Below are 17,960 nucleotides of genomic sequence, written 5' to 3'. Positions count from 1 at the left end.
CCTGCCATTCACCACAACCATATATGGAGGGCAGCTTCCAGCACTTTTGCATTTGTCATGAAGTCGTATGGGTAGCAGAAACTATTATTGGTATATCCTGACTTTTGTCTGTAGATTGAACCCTTTGTTGTTCCATATCCACACTGCCTTATGCTTTTGTAGCTCAAAACATATACATGAGACGCGTGGCTTATGGCAGGCTCACTCGACGAGGCTTGTGTCTGATTAAACTAGAGTGATATTTGCTACTGTACCTTTAGTGTGTCATTTTTACTTGTGAAAATCTTTTACTCAGCTCCTGGAATGATTTTTTTCTGTCCTGCAGAAACAAAAGGTGAAGGCAGATCGAAGTGAGAAGTGGCCATGAATCGACATGGCACTGAATGAACCACATCAGCGAGCATTGTACATTCATAGCAGTAAGTACTGTCGTAAATATGTATGAGAGCCCATTGGAAATAGGGGCATCATTCACATTTTGTCAAAGGATAATATTTTTTTATTTTAATTATTATTTCCACATATAGACTGAATTTGATGATAATCTGGCCATTTTTAGGCCAAATTAGGGGCGGGATAGAGAGAGACCAAAGCCATTTAAGGAACAAAGTGGGTGGAGCTTGGAGTCGGCATCTCCGCAGTTCCACCAGCAGACTCCTCATCCTAATTAGACCCAGTGCCGGATTAAGCTAGTGCGGGGCCTGTGGCATATATGTTATAAAGGGGCCCTACATTTAAAAAAAGACAAATATGAAAACACATTTTTTTACTTGCATAGCAAAGCAATTGTATTTGTTCATTTGCTATACAGCCAGGTAATACGACAAATCGCTAACCTTAAACACCCAGTCATTCATAAAACTTGCTCTATTACTATAGTAATAGTAATAGAGCAAATAGAGCAAGTTTTACTATAGTAATAGAGCAAGTTTTAGTATAGTAATAGAGCAAGTACAGAATCACTGAACCTGGAATTGATAGCTTGAAAGCATTTAGCACGGGGCCCTTGAAAGTGTGGGGCCCGTAGCATATGCGATTGTTGCTACTAGGATAATCCGGCACTGATTAGACCTACAGACATATAAATTAGTCCTACAAACTCCTCGTCCTAATTTGTCCTGCAGACTCCTCGTCTTAATTTTAAATCTAGATTGAAAATGTATTTCTTTAGAGCTGCTTTTGGTGTTTAATTTGTTGCCATTCCCCCACATCTCCAATTAATACGGGAGGCTACATACAGTGTGAAAGAAGTTAAACAGACACACATACATAATCATAATATAAATATAAACACCCAGGTCTGTCATTCTGTGATTCTGTTGTTGTGATTAACGCGGCATGGATTAGTTGAAGTGCGTCGCGTGACCGCGAGCAAGCAGCCAACCAGAGGTACGCCCCTCAAACATGTACGCCCCCGAGGTGATGTTGCGCCATAATAAGGCGCTGTGGGCAGCTGATCTGCCAGCACGCACAGGGGCCGACAGGGGTGGGGGCTGAGGGGGAACCCCCCCTCCATAAGACCCCTTAAGATAAGAGCCTTCCAAATAATCCTAACACTTCTTTCAGTGATTAATAAGTCATTGCTCTTAGAAGTGAATGTAAATATCACAAGTAAAGTTTAAATACATTTTCATTCATTCACATTAAAGTTACATCGCGGGATCGTCAAAAAAGGTATGTAGAGTGAAAGTTGTAAGTGAAAGCCTCGTAAAGCCGCTCTTATTCGAACCCTAACGCCGCCCCCCCCCACTCCTCATATGCAGATAGAGGGGTGGGTCAACTATGACTAGACCTGGAAGTGGTTGGAGGGGAGACCAATGGGGAATGGAGAGGAGGGGTAGTGGGGAATGGAGGGGGTAGTGAAGGGTGGGAGGGTGGAGGTGCAGGGTTGTGGGGGATGGGGGAGACCCATGTATCCTCAACCACTGAAGCAACCACATGACCAGTACAGTAGACGACGCATAGTACTCTATAATAATACTTTTTTCGGTAAAACACACCTGCACTACACACACATCTATTACGTACGGACAAATACACACGGTTCTAATTACATTACTACTGTAGTTTTTTGGTGCTTAAATCCACTGCTGGATTAAGGCCCACCGCACGCTGTGCAAGTGGATCGTAAGAATTTACTTGACCAGCCGGGTGGTGGCCGCTGCAGGCTGTGGTTGTTGGGGGTCGCCATAGGCGCCCCCCAACAACCACATACTATATTGTTGTAGGTTGTTGGGGGTCGCCATAGGCGCCCCCCAACAACCTAGTATGTTAATACTGGAGGAATCCGATGAGCTATAAAGCTTTTTTCACAGCTGTCCAGTAGGGGCGGGTCAGAACGTTATGACAATAAACAATACAAAAACACGATAGGAGTGCAAAGTATAGGAAAGGTAAACCAATCACTTCAAAAATATACAACTAACACTAAACAATTTTTTTTTATCTTACCAGGGAAAGCCCACTGAGCTAATAGCTTATTTTCCAGAAGCGATCTGGCCACAAATGATAACGCAACAAAGTGGCTTATCACGTGGACATTTATAGCTCCTCATCCAACTCCGAATTACTGTAGTCCTGCTGACTCATCGTCCTAATTAGCCCTTCAGACTTCTCATCCTAATTAGTTGACTCCATTGTTGCAATAGTGTCTTCAGCTGGGATAACGCCACACATGCTGTGAGGCACATACAGCAGAACACTTCCCTCGTTAAACAAACTTAGCCCGTGGAGTCCCCAAATCTCAACGGAATGCGATGCGTGCATTGCATTTGAGTAAATCAAGCCATGCATGATTGTTTAACGAAAATCCCATACATGTAGGTATTTCACAACTGTAATACCAGTGAAATAAATATTGTTTCATCCATGCATTCGTATCCCTCATACAACGTAAATATATGTATACTTTAATTGTAGCATAAAATGTAATACATTTGTAATATAATGCAATATATGCATAATATAACAAACAATCTACAATGCAATATATATAGTACAATGCAACACATATGGAGTGCAATTGCATTGTACAATTGAATGTGTATAATATAATCGATTTATAGGAATATGTGATGCATTAATAATGGAATTCCAGTATATTAACAATGCAATAGACAAAATATAACTAAAATATAGTTTAATACAATAGAGTGCATTGTAAAGTATATTAATATTGTAAATGTATACACGTAATATAATGCTATAACACTGCATAGTCACAATATTGTACAATACACATACATTATGTATTGTGTAATACATGTGGAGTTATAATTCTGTAATAACACTACAAGGGACACACGAGGAGATCGAAATGCTGGGTGGCCTTTACATCTCAGAATCTTGAGCAGTGACAGACTTCATCCAGCAGTGGATTAAACATGGGTGGTGATGATGAATTACGAGCCAGAACCAGACAATGGGTTGAGCTGAGGAACGCAAGTGAGGTTGACTGCTCAGGACTTTGCACTGTATACAGGTTGCTAGATCATTGATCACATGCGAGTGCGCACTGCCCCATGCGATGGTCGCATGTGCATCGGCGTGGCACATGGGAGCGCAATGCGCAGGTTGCCACTCACTGTAGCTCAGAGGGTAGCTCGCACCGTATGTAGTTGCGTACAATCACGCTCGAGTGACAGTGGAATTTCGAGGGAACTCGTGTGCTCAGGATGCATAGTGCTTCATATAGATTGTGAGGGCACTGTGTTACAAACTCAGAGACTTGAGTTTGATTCCCACTCACGGCTAACATCAGTGGCGATGATCAGATCTGGTCCTGGGCCTCCCCTCATTTCATTGCTAAATTTCCTCGGTAGATGTCCGCTTGGACACGTTCTATTCCTTGACTGGCACTCCGTTATTTATTATTGACCATCATTCATCATCCTTTGTAGCGATGCCTCCTGACCAATCCGACTAATGCAAAAGAGTAGGCGTCACCGTGTATCTGTGTGTGTCCTTGTGTATCTCTCCTTGTCTAAGTGTGCCTCCTTGTCTGTGTCTCTGTTTCTGTGTGTCCCGAGTTACTCTGTGGATAATCAACAAGTAATTGGAGTAATTTGCCATATGACTCCTCTTATCCGTGAAAATATTGCGGGTATTCGGACGCCGTTCCGTATAGACTTTTCGGAAACATCACCTATGATGGCAGATACGTACACGCAAAACGGCTGGGAACCCTACAGCTCCCGCAGATAATAGGAGTCACAGGTAATAGACCCACCTATAAGAAGAGTTCTGTATTTTCGTTTTCATATTTCACTTCAAACGTGTCATGTTTGGGGCAAATTTTGAAAATGCTTTGTCATCACTGCAAATTAATAACTTTATTACTATATATAAGCCTCGTCCTTGATCAACCAAGGTAGATACAGTTTTTGGCAATTTTAATAGAACATCAGACTGAAGACATTTTAGATTTCTGCAACCCAGTCCTATTTTTCATTTACAAATAAAACTATATAAACCTGTAATTTATAAAGAAACAGGTTTTATTCATTAGCCCTGTAGAAAACGTGCATTATGAAGTGTAAATGGCCTAGAACTAAGCCTGGTGCTACCCTGCAACACAATGAGATGTGAAAGTTGTGTCCGAGTCAAAGCTTCTATATGAATTGTCAGGCAAATGATTTCTAGATAAGCAAATAGGAATCTTCCCAATAATGATAACAGGTTTTTTCCCCTTTTGTCTGGCAACAAAACAGGTGTTAAGATGTTAAAACACCAAACTGAAACCTTTTTACAAGGAATCATGTATGCATTAACCAGAGGATGCCTTTTGGCGTCCTCTGGTCGAACACCGTTTGAGACGAGACTCAAAAGTAAGCTGTATCTGTTGTGGATGAGAATCGTGCATTATTAAGAGACACACGGTTCATGGATTAGCTACTACAAATGCTTTTGTCTAGAAATATAGTTTGTAGATTAACAACAGTGAATACTTGTTGACAAATTGAAGATAATGACGAGTATATCTTTTCTTTTCTTTATATATAAAAGTCTCCGCGCGTGTGCTTGCGAGGGATTTGGCTCTCGAACGGTGGGGTTTACGTGGAAAAAAAATTAACAGGCAGCACGCCCTAAGCCCCGCGGTGGGAATAGGCTATTCCTTTTTCACGTCCGTCATCTTTAAATTAGTTAAATGAGCGATTTAGTGGGATTTCGATATATTTATTTATTGTGCGACTTAGGCCGTACCAACTCACGCCAATTGGGTGGGGGGGGTGCGGACCCTGCCAAGTGATGCGCGTTCGCTCGAGCTCACGGGGGATTGTGTGCAGATAAGAACTCTGCTTCATTGTTTACTATTATGAAACTAATAAGTTGCCAAATATTACAATCATAATGCTTGTGTGCAGATAATACCTAATTTTTCATTATTAGGTTGCTAAATATTTCCTTTTTTTTGGTGCGTTTTTATGACGCTGCGACGGTGTACTGCCAGTGTGTGCTGTCGACTTCTGCCTGAGATTAATTACTGTCAGTGCACTGGCACTATTATCTACACTGTTAATTTTGCTTTTGCCCATTGAGTGTATGCCAGTCTGTAATCTGTTGCCTGCTTCTCTTCCTCACTCAGTGTACTGCCAGCCTTTCATGTCGACTGTATCCTGATTTTTCAGCTGCTGCCTGTATTGCCAGCTTTTTATTTCCACTGTACCAATGCTTATGTCAATGAGTCGGCGTATTGGCAGTCTATAATCTACACTGTAGCCTGCTTCTCAACTTATCTGTGCGTACTACTGCTATTTAATGTACACTGATTTCAGATTATGCTATGCATTTATATTGTTTCGATTGCTCACGTCCCGCTATTTACTGATACGTAGTACTGCGATGCTGATAGCTGTACCATCATCGGGGACAGCTGTGCACGTGATGTATGTGTGTGAGTTGATGTGTGTCTTTCTTTTTCGTATGGACAACGCCCAATGTGTGTGTGTGTTTACGTCGATGTGTTTGTGTGTGTGTCAGTCCAAGTGTGCGTCTCGGTCCATGTGTGTGTGTTAGTCGATGTGTGTGCATGGCTCCATATCAGTATGTAAGTCAACGTGCGTTTGTGTGTCTATGTGTGTCAGTCAATGTGTGTGTGTACGTCCATGTGTGTATGGCAGTCCATATGTGTGTGTGTTAGTCCACATGTGTGTGTAAGTCCATACATGTGTGCGTGTCACTCGATGTGTTTATAGGGCAGTTGTGGAGAGAGTGGAGAGTTTCCCATACCTTCGCAGTGTGCTCATGACCGGCTCCGGTTTAACAGCAGAGGTCTCACTCCGAATCAGTCGAGCGGCATTATCTTTTCATCGGCTGCGTAACGCTGTGTGAAAGCTACCTGGTCTATCACTCCGCACGAAGCTTCAGGTCTGCTTGGCCATGGTCATTCCCTCCCTTCTCTACGCTTGCGAAACGTGGACCCCCCTAATGGAGCATCTTCGCCAGTTAGAAACATTTAGGCTGGCCTGCCTACGATCCATCCTGGGTTTAACCACGCTGGATTGTGTGAGGAGCTCACAAATCCTTGAAATATGTGGACAAAGTCCCATCGGTGAGCTCCTCCGGCAGGCAAGGCTGCGCTGGTTGGGTCATGTAGCCCACATGCGCAGTCACCGCATGCCTAAACAGCTTTTGTTCGGCCGGATCGAGGGGGCTAAACGGGCGTGGTACGGGCTTGAGAAGAGACGGAGTGATGTGTTGCAGGAGGACGTGGAGCTGAGTGCACTTGCCGATGACTGGTACCAGCAGTCTTAAGATCGGCCTCTGTGGAGGAGGCTCCTAAAGGACGCTACTGGGCAGTTGGAGGCAGTCACCCTCCAACAACAACGGAGGGCGGAGGAGCGACGCTCACAACAACGAGCGGAGCGCCGGATGGCTAAAGCACAGCAAGTTGGCACAGTAGGGGGCACAGGTCGTGCATCAGCCAGTCATCTCAGTCAACTTGTGGCATTCGACACTTCACGTGGCCTCAAGGTGCACATAGCCTGGCACAATCGTCCTCGTGACGTCACCGCCACTTAGCGGCGAATGGCCGTTGTTGTTGTGTGGCTCTATGTGCATGTGTGAGTCCATGTGTGTTTGTGTGTGAGTCTGTGTGTCAGTCGATGTGTGTACGGCAATGTGTCTATGTGTGTGACAGTCCATGTGTGTGTGTGTCTATCTATGTGTGCGTGTGAGTCTATCTATGTGTGTGTGAGTCTATGTGTGTGTGTGAGTTAAGTCGATGTGTGTGTGGAGGTCGATGTGTGTGCGTTGGTCCATGTGTGTGTGTAAGTCCATGTGCCTCTTAGTCGATGTGTCTTTGTAAGTCCATATGTATGTGTGTGTCAGTCTATGTATGTGTGTGTGAGTCGATATGTGTGTATAAGTCTACGTGTGTGTGTGAGTCGATTTTTGTGTGTAACTACATGTGTGTCTAAAGTCGATGTCTGTGTGAGTCCATATGTGTGCGTGTAAGTCGATGTGTTTCTATGTGTGTGGGTCCATGTCTGTGTGTAAGTCCATGTGTGTGTCTGCATTTTTTGCCCGGGCAATGCCGGGTACTTACCGCTAGTATTCCAATAAAATATGCGAATGTGAATAGCACGATTACAGCTGCCAATGAGAAAGAGCTGCAGGAAATAACTGACACATGCAATTGTAGATCAAACCAGCATTAGCCTGCTGTGTGTGCAATGAAACAACATTGTGCAGATGCATGGAACCATGCTTACCTCAGGAAGAGCTCTAGCAATTTCGATAGCCACCACCTGAATAAGTAGAAACACATCATTGTCAATAAACTTTCCCGGAATTCCATAGAAACATGGCAAGTGAGACTCCCCCTTGTTCCCTGCCACGTTCAGGCAAGAGCTGGTCTTCAATGGGCAGGCTCAGGCTTGTTTCCGTAACGTGCTCTGATAATACTAGGCAATTGGCGTGCGAATACCTGCAGGCTGTGACCTCACTCGCCCTGCTCAGTAACTTGGCCATCTTAGTTGAAACATTATAACGTGAAGAATTACCACAGTTATGCATTTATTATATACATTGTCAAACCCAACCCATCATTGCACTACAATTTATGGGGGTACATGTACCATCGATTTTGGCTGCTTGCTCCCTTCATAGCTAACAAATACTTGGCTAACGTTAGAACTGCAAGATGTGAAATTCTTTCCCCAAGGAAGCACGACTCTCAAGTCTGTTTCAGGAGAGTTTCCAAGGGAAATTTGGCCAATTCCATTTTCAGATTTCATTTTTTTTATATATATAACACACATATAATCTATTTGTGCAAAAAAATGTATGCAAAGAGAAAGACATTTTCAAGTCTCACAGCAAGCAGTCGGACAAATTATGCCCATACAGCCCTAGAAGATGACACCACGTAACAACTTCTGAAGTCACTCAATAGGCCACTCTATGTGTGCATCATTTGTATCCTGAAAAAAAACATCACATAGCAATCAATCCGAAATGTTTAATCCTCAAGAGATGGATGAGGTGATAAACGAGTCATTGAAGACTCCGTTGAGACCATCAACTCGTTACACGAGAGAACCTGCTTTCAGCAATGGTGACTAAAATGTGAACATGAACCTAGGATCCCAGCGGTGCCGGCTCAGAGCTTAGTGAGGGAGCGAGCATTAACTGAGTCACGCAGCCATAGGCACCACTGCTATTCAGTATTGTTTGCATGCACTCTACTGGAAAACCAAAGTGTCCAGAGGAAAGCAACTCAAACTTTGTACCGATGGGTCAGCAAAATACTCAGTGTGCTGCCTCTTCCAGGTACCTCTCTGCTCTACAGGTGAGTGTCTCGTGCATGGCCTCACATTTTGGACTGTAAACGTATGGCGATCACGCCTTGTACAGGTTATCCGTAACGCGATGACAATACACCACGTGCATGTACCGTATTACTTACATTCTTGTACATCTTTTTAATCTTCATGACATCCAGTGGGCTGAGGCAATCCCGCTGACCAATAGTGGCTGTCTCTGATTTAGGGATGATCGTAGGGCTCATCCCATCCACGGAGAATGCACACCTTGACAGGAACACAGCACATGCATCATCTTCCACATTTGCGAGAGAAGGCTGCATTAACATACCACATTTAAATGTCAGTATATCCGCGAGCTGAAACACATCAGCGTAAACTTGTTTTAAGGTAGAGGCACTATTTTTGGCAAGATTATTTTTAGCGATTGATTCAAATAAAGTTTATGCAGTTTATTAAAACTTCCTCCTACAATTGTTATGAAATAAAAATAGGAATACAAATAAAAATTAATCTTACAAAAAATACAAAAATAAACATACAGCACGGATGCATCTTTCAATTGCACTGATTGGGCAACATTAACAAACCGTAGTGTAGTGTAGTTACCATTCCCATTCCCGTGTTGTGCGAGTCATGGTTGCAAATGATGGCGATTAAACGAATTCGCGTGGATATTCCACTAGACAAGCAGAAGCAAAGCTGCGGCTGTCTTTGCTGTGAAAACCAAACGAATGGATGGAGCTAATGCACAGCCAGGTCAGGGTGGAGCATTCCTCTTAATTCACGTTCATGCCACTTGTGAGCGGCTACACGGCAGGTGTGCGTGGTGAAGGCTTGGTGAGGTATCACAGTTGGCTCTCAACACATGTGTACTCTACAGTATATGCACACAACTGCACGTCACCCATTGGACTTCATTGGCTGGTGCTGTGTGTGGTGGGGTTTGTGTGTTTAATGACTCATGAGGTTCTGGTGGAATCCCTATGCTTGTCACTGCCACGAGCGCTCAATACTCTGCGCAGAGAGAACACCGCGCCTTGCGGAATTCAGTGACGTAAAGTGCTCTTCACTGGCTTGAGCGGATACTTGGCCACACCGCCTAAGTGGTGACGTGACCCAAGAGCCTAATGACATGCAAAACTTACAAATACATAATTACACAAACTTACATTAATAAGTGGTGCCATGAGTATCAATAATTAATTATATAATTATAGGACCTTTTGCCAGTATCAAGTCGATGAAAAAATTAAGAATAGACTTTACCCTTGGCAATAAAACAGGTGTCAAGATTTTCAAAGAAAAGTAGATACCTATTTCAAGGAATCAAGTCTGCATTAAACACACATGCCTGTGGCAAAACATGCAAACAAACATGGTCTGAAAATGTATGCAGTGAGGGAAAAAAGTATTTGATCCCCTGCTGATTTTGTACGTTTGCCCACTGACAAAGAAATGATCAGTCTATAATTTTAATGGTAGGTTCATTTGAACAGTGAGAGACAGAATAACAACAACAAAATCCAGAAAAACGCATGTCAAAAATGTTATAAATTGATTTGCATTTTAATGAGGGAAATAAGTATTTGACCCCCTCTCAATCAGAAAGATTTCTGGCTCCCAGGTGTCTTTTATACAGGTAACGAGCTGAGATTAGGAGCACACTCTTAAAGGGAGTGCTCCTAATCTCAGCTTGTTACCAGTATAAAAGACACCTGTCCAGAAAAGCAATCAGATTCCAAACTCTCCACCATGGCCAAGACCAAAGAGCTCTCCAAGGATGTCAGGGACAAGTTTGTAGACATACACAAGGCTGGAATGGGCTACAAGACCATTGCCAAGCAGCTTGGTGAGAAGGTGACAACAGTTGGTGCGATTATTCGCAAATGGAAAATACACAAAAGAACTGTCAATCTCCCTCGGCCTGGGGCTCCATGAAAGGTCTCACCTCGTGGAGTTGCAATGAGCATGAGAACGGTGAGGAATCAGCCGAGAACTACACGGGATGATCTTGTCAATGATCTCAAGGCAGCTGGGACCATAGTCCCCAAGAAAACAATTGGTAACACACTACACCGTGAAGGACTGAAATCCTACAGCGCCCGCAAGGTCCCCCTGCTCAAGAAAGCACATATACATGCCGTTTGGAAGTTTGCCAATGAACATCTGAATGATTCAGAGGACAACTGGGGTGAAAGTGTTGTGGTCAGATGAGACCAAAATGGTGCTCTTTGGCATCAACTCAACTCGCCGTGTTTGGAGGAGGAGGAATGCTGCCTTTGACCCCAAGAACACCATCCCCACCGTCAAACATAGAGGTAGAACATGCTTTTGGGGTGTTTTTCTGCTAAGGGGACAGGACAACTTCACTGCATCAAAGGGACGATGGACGGGGCCATGTACCGTCAAATCTTGGGTGAGAACATCCTTCCCTCAGCCAGGGCATTGAAAATGGGTCGTGGATGGGTATTCCGGCATGACAATGACCCAAAACACACGGCCAAGGCAACAAAGGAGTGGCTCAAGAAGAAGCACATTAAGGTCCTGGAGTGGCCTAGCCAGTCTCCAGACCTTAATCCCATAGAAAATCTGTGGAGGGAGCCGAAGGTTCGAGTTGCCAAACGTCAGCCTCGAAACCTTAATGACTTGGAGAAGATCTGAAAAGAGGAGTGGGACAAAATCCCTCCTGAGATGTGTGCAAACCTGGTGGCCAACTACAAGAAACGTCTGACCTCTGTGATTGCCAACAAGGGTTTTTCCACCAAGTACTAAGTCATGTTTTGCAGAGGGGTCAAATACTTATTTCCCTCATTAAAATGCAAATCAATTTATAACATTTTTACACGTTTTTCTGGATTTTTTTTGTTATTCTGTCTCACTGTTCAAATAAACCTACCATTAAACTTATAGACTGATCATTTCTTTGTCAGTGGGAAAACGTACAAAATCAGCAGGGGATCAAATACTTTTTTCCCTCACTGTATATTGTCTTTGAAACTGATTGGCCTACACCAGAGACAGCCTTATTTATCGCCTTGTCTCACCAGCAGTGTTAGACCAGAGAACACCAAGAGGCAAAGAGTACAAAGGCAATTCAAGTATCAAAGCATTAGTAGCTCAGTTTGAGCAATTATATCTACGTGGTTCTTCAACAATGCCTGGAGGCTCCCTGTGTGCATGGTAGCTGACGAGAGCTAGTGGGGCGCGCTGCAACGCTGGAGTAAAAGTAGAGTGTGTTTTGGGGCCCTCAAATGGCAGAGCGACGCCGAGCAGAAGATGACAACGCATGAATACTACCAAACTTTGAAAATTTGGTTTAATGATAACCACTCCTGTCTTCCCGGTGAAGTTCACGGCCAGAAGAACGAGACACAGTTGGCATGGTTTTCATACACATCTGTAAGGGTCACACTAACACGTACCCAATCAATGTGTAGTGACTGTCAATGTCACTGTGTGGTGCCGGGCTTATGAAGCCACGGCGGATAATGTGTTGGAATTATGTGTAGCCCGCTTACTGGGCGTAGTACCAGCCCTAGCGGGGCTTGGGTGAGCGCTGGTCAGCACGAAGGCACCACATACAATGTGCGGTGTGGGCTCCCGGTGAGGGAGCAAGAGAGAGTGTCAGCCAGCCAGGGTTACGTTGTGGCATGATACGCTGGTTGACCTGCTGACACGTGACCGGATGATATTGGAAGGGGACCACCGGTGGACGGGGCCGCTGGGTGGTCATGTGGTATAAAAGAGCTCTCGGGAGCCTTTGGGAAAGAGCTCGAGAGATCTAGAAGGTGGGCGGGGCGAGGGGCGGAGCCAGCCCCAGCCTAGGCCGATATAACAGGGGCCCCGTGAGGGGCTCGGAGTTCTTCGTGTTGCTGGTGAAGAACATCCACGTCGGGTAAAACAAGCCTCTAGCCACGAGATCCGGGACCCAGCTTGTGGTCCGTGCCGGGATAGCGAACCGTGTCTAGTTCTGCCGTAGCGTGGCTAGATGGGCATTCAACAATCTTGATTTTAAGCTTTCGTGACTGCAGGAATCCATACTCTTTGGTTCTTTTGGTAAAGTCATGTAGGTAGAAAAATAAAATAAAAAATAATATATCATGACGTTTCGATCGCAACACAAGCGGTCGTCCTCAGGCGGAAAACATAATCCAGCAGTGGAACTGCTGAACCAGCGAGAGAGCTGTTACAACAAGGTTATATATGTGGCGATGGGCAAGCAAGTGGGGGTCTGAGCTGGAAAGGAATTCCATCCCAGGACGAAAGCACGGCAGTTGTGTTAATGGGGGAGATTAGGAAGAAAGAGATTAGGGAGAGAGATTAGCATGAAATGAGCTGAAACATCACCCTGTGGGGTTTTCTTGTCCTGTATATACACACTGTGCATACAGTATACCGTTTATATACTCTAACCATAGATCGTCCCATGCAAACGTAAATGCGGGATACAATGCGATGGTACACTATTAACGCCATTCAGTGTTCTCGAATATGGGGGGTTATAACCACGCGACTCCTTTCATTCACGATAATATAGTGCATTTTAGAAGTTTTCCCCCTGTGGAATTTATGATAGATGAGTGGTATGAGAGGGGGAGATCAGTGGTGTGAGAGATGGTAGATGTGTGGGGTGAGAGGGCGATCTAATGTTCAAATTTCCCAGTTCCCTGAACAGCAGGAGATGGAGACTCCAATGTGTACAAGGGCTCTGTCTCACTGTGAGGCTGTGGCTGTGGGGGCTACTGGAATCACACACAGGGTTCGGGTGTAAACCCAAGAAGGTGATATCATGAAGGCCTACCTGTCGTGGTTGGTGATGGACATGTAGTCATAGGGCAGGTCAAAATCGCTGGTTTCCAGCAGTCGAAACTGACGCTGTTCATCTGGAAGAAAAAGGATAAAGAATTTAATTTCACAATGACAATTAATATGCATTTTAAGAGACATTCAGCATTGGATTTAATTTACTTTAATATTTAACTTCTTCGCCTTTTTGTCCATGTATCTTACCTGAGAGAAAATTACAAGTCCTGTATAGTTTGACTTAAAACTTTCGTGACTGCAGGAATTCATATTCTATGGTTCTTTCGGTAAAGTCACATAGATACAAAAAATAACAATAAAATAATAAAAATATCACGACGTTTCGATCGCAACACAAGCGGTCGTCATGATGATGATCTATGTGACTTCACCGAAAGAACCATAGAATAAGAGAGTTGGAGTCAACCTGATCCTTGCTTGTTCCTGATAACAGGGCCTATTAGCAACATGAACAGTAGCAACATATTTAACTTGCATCACATATACATTTACCCTTTCTGATAATGAAACAGGTGTTAAGATGTTCAAACACAAAATAGATACCTATTGCAAGGCATCAAGTCTGCATGAACCACACATACTTGTGGAAAAACATACACATATGCTCTGATAATATATGCATTACCTTTGAAACTGATTGGCCTACACTAGAGACAGCGTTCTTTATGGCCTTGTCTCACCAGCGTTAGACCAGAGATCGCCAAAAGGCGAACAATACAAAGACAATGCAAGTCTAAATAGAGTATCAGATCATATTTGTTTGCATGTTTTGCCACAAGTATGTGTGGTTAATGCAGACTTGACGTCTTGCAACGTATCTATTTGGTTTTTGAACATCTTAACACCTGTGTTATTTCCAGAAAGGGTAAGCCTATAGTTATGTTTTCATCCTTTTAAAACTGGCAAAAAGGTCTCATAGATATCACATATACAGAGGAATGCCTCCCATCTGACTATACCAGTCAAGTACGACTGATGATTCTGAGCACATACGTACATCAACAAACACTTGTATCAGTGACTTCAAACTTTCGTTGACTGCAGGAATTCATATTCTTTTGTTATTTTGGTAAAGTCACGTAGATGATGACGACCGCTTGTGTTCGATCGAAACGTCGTTTGAGTTTTTGGTTATTATGATGTTTTTTTATTTTCCATTTACGTAACTTTACCGAAAGAACCAAAGAATATAAATTCCTGCAGTCAACGAAAGTTTGAAGTCACTGATACAGGTGTTTGTTGATGTAGTATGTGCTCAGAATCATCAGTCGTACTTGACTGCTGTAGAGCATAATACTGTCATTACCCGCTAGATGGCAGTCAAATAACCCATGAAATACACACTTCGTATATACAGTACTGGATTATACAGGTAGGAACAACAGGTTCCACACTGCCCACCAGGGATTATTTGTCTGTCGTGCATATCCGGAATTCCATCCGCATAATTGGAGTTTCGGCACAAGGTCGACTGCCATGCTGTTAGACTCAATGACTGCACGGGGGGGGGGCAGTCGCGCAACGCCAAGAGCATCGCAGCCTTCGCCAGCGCGGTGGTGGCCCGGGTCGTGTGTGCCGAACTGGCGATCACGCCGGTGGCGATTGCCACGGTGCTTGTGCCGCAGTAACCAAATGGCTACGACTGCGGCGTCTACGCCCTGCTCACCACCATGCACCTGATGCGCGATCACGACGGCATCGTGGCCGTTCAAGGACCAGGTCAGGTGGATTGGCGCGCGTGGTACACGCAGGAGGCGGCGTCACAGCACAGGCGCAACCTGCTGCTACAGCAGCTGCATCAACTTAAAGACCAACATCAGCAATAAATCAAGAATCATCATCAGATGCAATAGCAACAGCTACAACCTCCAACACGACTACGGTATCCAACACGGATCGCACGAATGCGCTGTCCAACCAAGTTCCTACCTGCCCACTCCGAAGGAACGTCTTTGAGTCGTCACCTCAGTTAACCCAGAACACCTGTATCTGTCCCTTGAACTCCTGCCTGCAAGTATTTCACACTTCACGTGGCCTCAAGCTGCACATGGCCTGGCAAACGCTGTGATGACACAACTGTCATTCAGTTGTGAATGGTGGTTGGTGTTGTTAATATATTAAACAGGCGGTTGGTTGCAGCTATGCTGCACTTGATACTCACTTTCTGAGTCAATTAACACTATACATCTTAAAAGTTTCTTAATCTGTGCCTGGAGCATGATTGTATTATTTGGTGGGTATGTGTGTATATATGTGTGCAGTAACTGCCCATAATTCTACACGGGCTTAGGAAACCACACAACTGAAATAAATAATATCTGCCAGACAATGTCCTATGTGCCGTTACCTTTATGGTGAGAGACATAAGTCACCGGGTTAATAACACGGTGTGCTAACCACTGCACCACCGCTCTCCCACTCCCTCACATAAGGATGAAATTGCAGATGTCACATCTGAAAAAAAATTAAATACTGCCGTTTGCAGTTTGTAAATTTTAAAACCTCCTTGACTTTCTAAATATAAAGTAGTGACCGGTTACTGGGTCTGGGATGAACGGTGGCAGCCTGGATAAACCAGGGCTTGTGAACTGGGACATTGTGAATTGCCTTCAAATGCATGACTCACGATTCCACTCTTACATAAACTGCTGCTGAGCTGCAAGTTGTAATTAGACTGATATAAAAGTTTGCAGGAATAAACAACAGATGTGAGCTATCAATTCATGCTCCCCTATTAATATATTTCACACGTTGTTTTATGAGCATCTTCCAACATTATCCTTCTTGTTCTCTCTCACATCCAGGAATTATAGTGGTACGCCAACTAGGCAAGGCATACGTGATGACTCTTCTTGCTCAGCTTGATGAACTGTGATCGACCATGTAGGCATGACTCCATCCATCCCAGGGCCTTACCCAATATACCGAACCTTGAACTTAACCACCTGAAGATAATCTCAAGGTCGATGGTATTGAAGGTGGCTGAGAGATCGAGGCCAACCAATGCTATGGCGCACTGACTGCAACAGGTTTAATCTGCCCATCGCAGCAATGTGGGGAAATAAATACTTCAGATACAGGTGCTCTATGACCTTTGAAATTATACTCAGGTTTGAGATGGGTGATAGTTTGCAGCATCACTCTTGCTCAAGTCAAATTTTTTCAGCCAAGCAGCGATGTCTTATTTGGCAGCCGTGCGATGAACATCAACACCTCTGCCACCGACGTTAGTGCCAGGGTCTCGATTTTTGCATTGGTTCCAGGTTGTTCACACTCAGATGGCAAACCTGGGAGAATGCGTTGCCTTCAAGTGAGAAACTGCCATCTTGATTGTCATTATTTTATTGGTGAAGAATATCGCAAGTAATGTGCATGGACCGGGTTGACTAGCTGATGGATTGTTGGAGTGCAGCAGGACCTTCACGACTCGCCAAAAAACACGGGAGTCGCAAGCTGAGTCATTGGTGCGCAAAACATAGTACGATCTGCGAGACTCAATAAGGAGTCGGCAGATCTGCAGGCAGCTCTGTAAGCAGTTTAACACGTAGGCTTTCGCGACCAATATTATTCATAATAAAGGTTTTTGGGTTAGATCGCGTTTATTTATAAATGTGTCGTAACCCTCCACCACCCGACACGGCCAATCAGCAAAAAAAGTGTCACGTTGACAAAAGACAAATAATTCACTACTTCAGCCCACCGGTGTGTTGAAGAGTTAATCCACATTTACAGTTTGAGTACGACGTTTCGCTGGTAAATACTTCCAGCATCATCGGGCAATTCGCCAGAATGGTAAAGCCCTCGCTTGCTCCCGGTTTTATATAGAGCAGCAGGGTGACGTCATCACTTAACTCATCAGGTGCAGTGATTAGAGGCGGAGGGGGGGGTAATGTAATTATATAATCGATTAGTAATCAGTCATTGGTTATGATTAGTAATGAGTTGTAGATTAGTAATTCTTTAAATCAAAATGTAATGTGTATTATTTAATAATACGCTTCCAGGCCGCACTAAGCCGGTAGCTGTCAGAGCGATTAAAGTTATTCTTGTTCCTCTCAATTTCAATGGATTCTCTAATTAGTCTTTGCCAGTAATAATTAGTTTTACACACCACTGCAACATTGTCAAAATCAATTGAGTGTCCTTGTTGACAAGCATGTTCTGCCACTGCCGACAGTTGTGTTTGAGATAATTTAATATTTCTCTGATGTTCTTTTAGTCTTACGCTGATGTTACGTCCCGTCTGCCCAATGTAGCAGCTGCCACATGAACAATTAATCCGATATACACCTTCTGTTGATAGTTTAGGTAATGCGTCTTTAGTGCAAGATACTAGTTTTTGAATTTTGTGTACTGTACCAAATCTTA

The 17,960-nt window shown here is 43.9% G+C and overlaps 1 protein-coding gene across 2 annotated transcripts in view; it reads right to left on the bottom strand.

The window, feature by feature from the left end:
• Nucleotides 1–17,960, bottom strand: part of LOC142907221 (uncharacterized) — a 219,061-nt gene that overhangs the window by 5,142 nt on the left and 195,959 nt on the right. For both annotated transcript variants that reach the window (XM_076056544.1, XM_076056484.1), the window contains 4 exons: nucleotides 13,570–13,651; nucleotides 8,909–9,032; nucleotides 7,713–7,748; nucleotides 255–319 (listed from right to left, as the gene is read on the bottom strand). In XM_076056544.1, the coding sequence (XP_075912659.1) occupies nucleotides 257–319; nucleotides 7,713–7,748; nucleotides 8,909–9,032; nucleotides 13,570–13,651 (305 nt within the window). In that variant the 3' untranslated portion in view covers nucleotides 255–256. The remainder of the gene's footprint in view (nucleotides 1–254; nucleotides 320–7,712; nucleotides 7,749–8,908; nucleotides 9,033–13,569; nucleotides 13,652–17,960) is intronic.

The sequence above is a fragment of the Petromyzon marinus genome, chromosome 1, assembly GCF_048934315.1.
Source record: "Petromyzon marinus isolate PM22_M1 ecotype Great Lakes invasive population chromosome 1, UKy_Petmar_22M1.pri1.0, whole genome shotgun sequence".
NCBI lineage: Eukaryota > Metazoa > Chordata > Hyperoartia > Petromyzontiformes > Petromyzontidae > Petromyzon > Petromyzon marinus.
The sequence above is the reverse complement of the archived record's forward strand: the minus strand, read 5'-3'. Positions and strand labels throughout refer to the sequence as shown.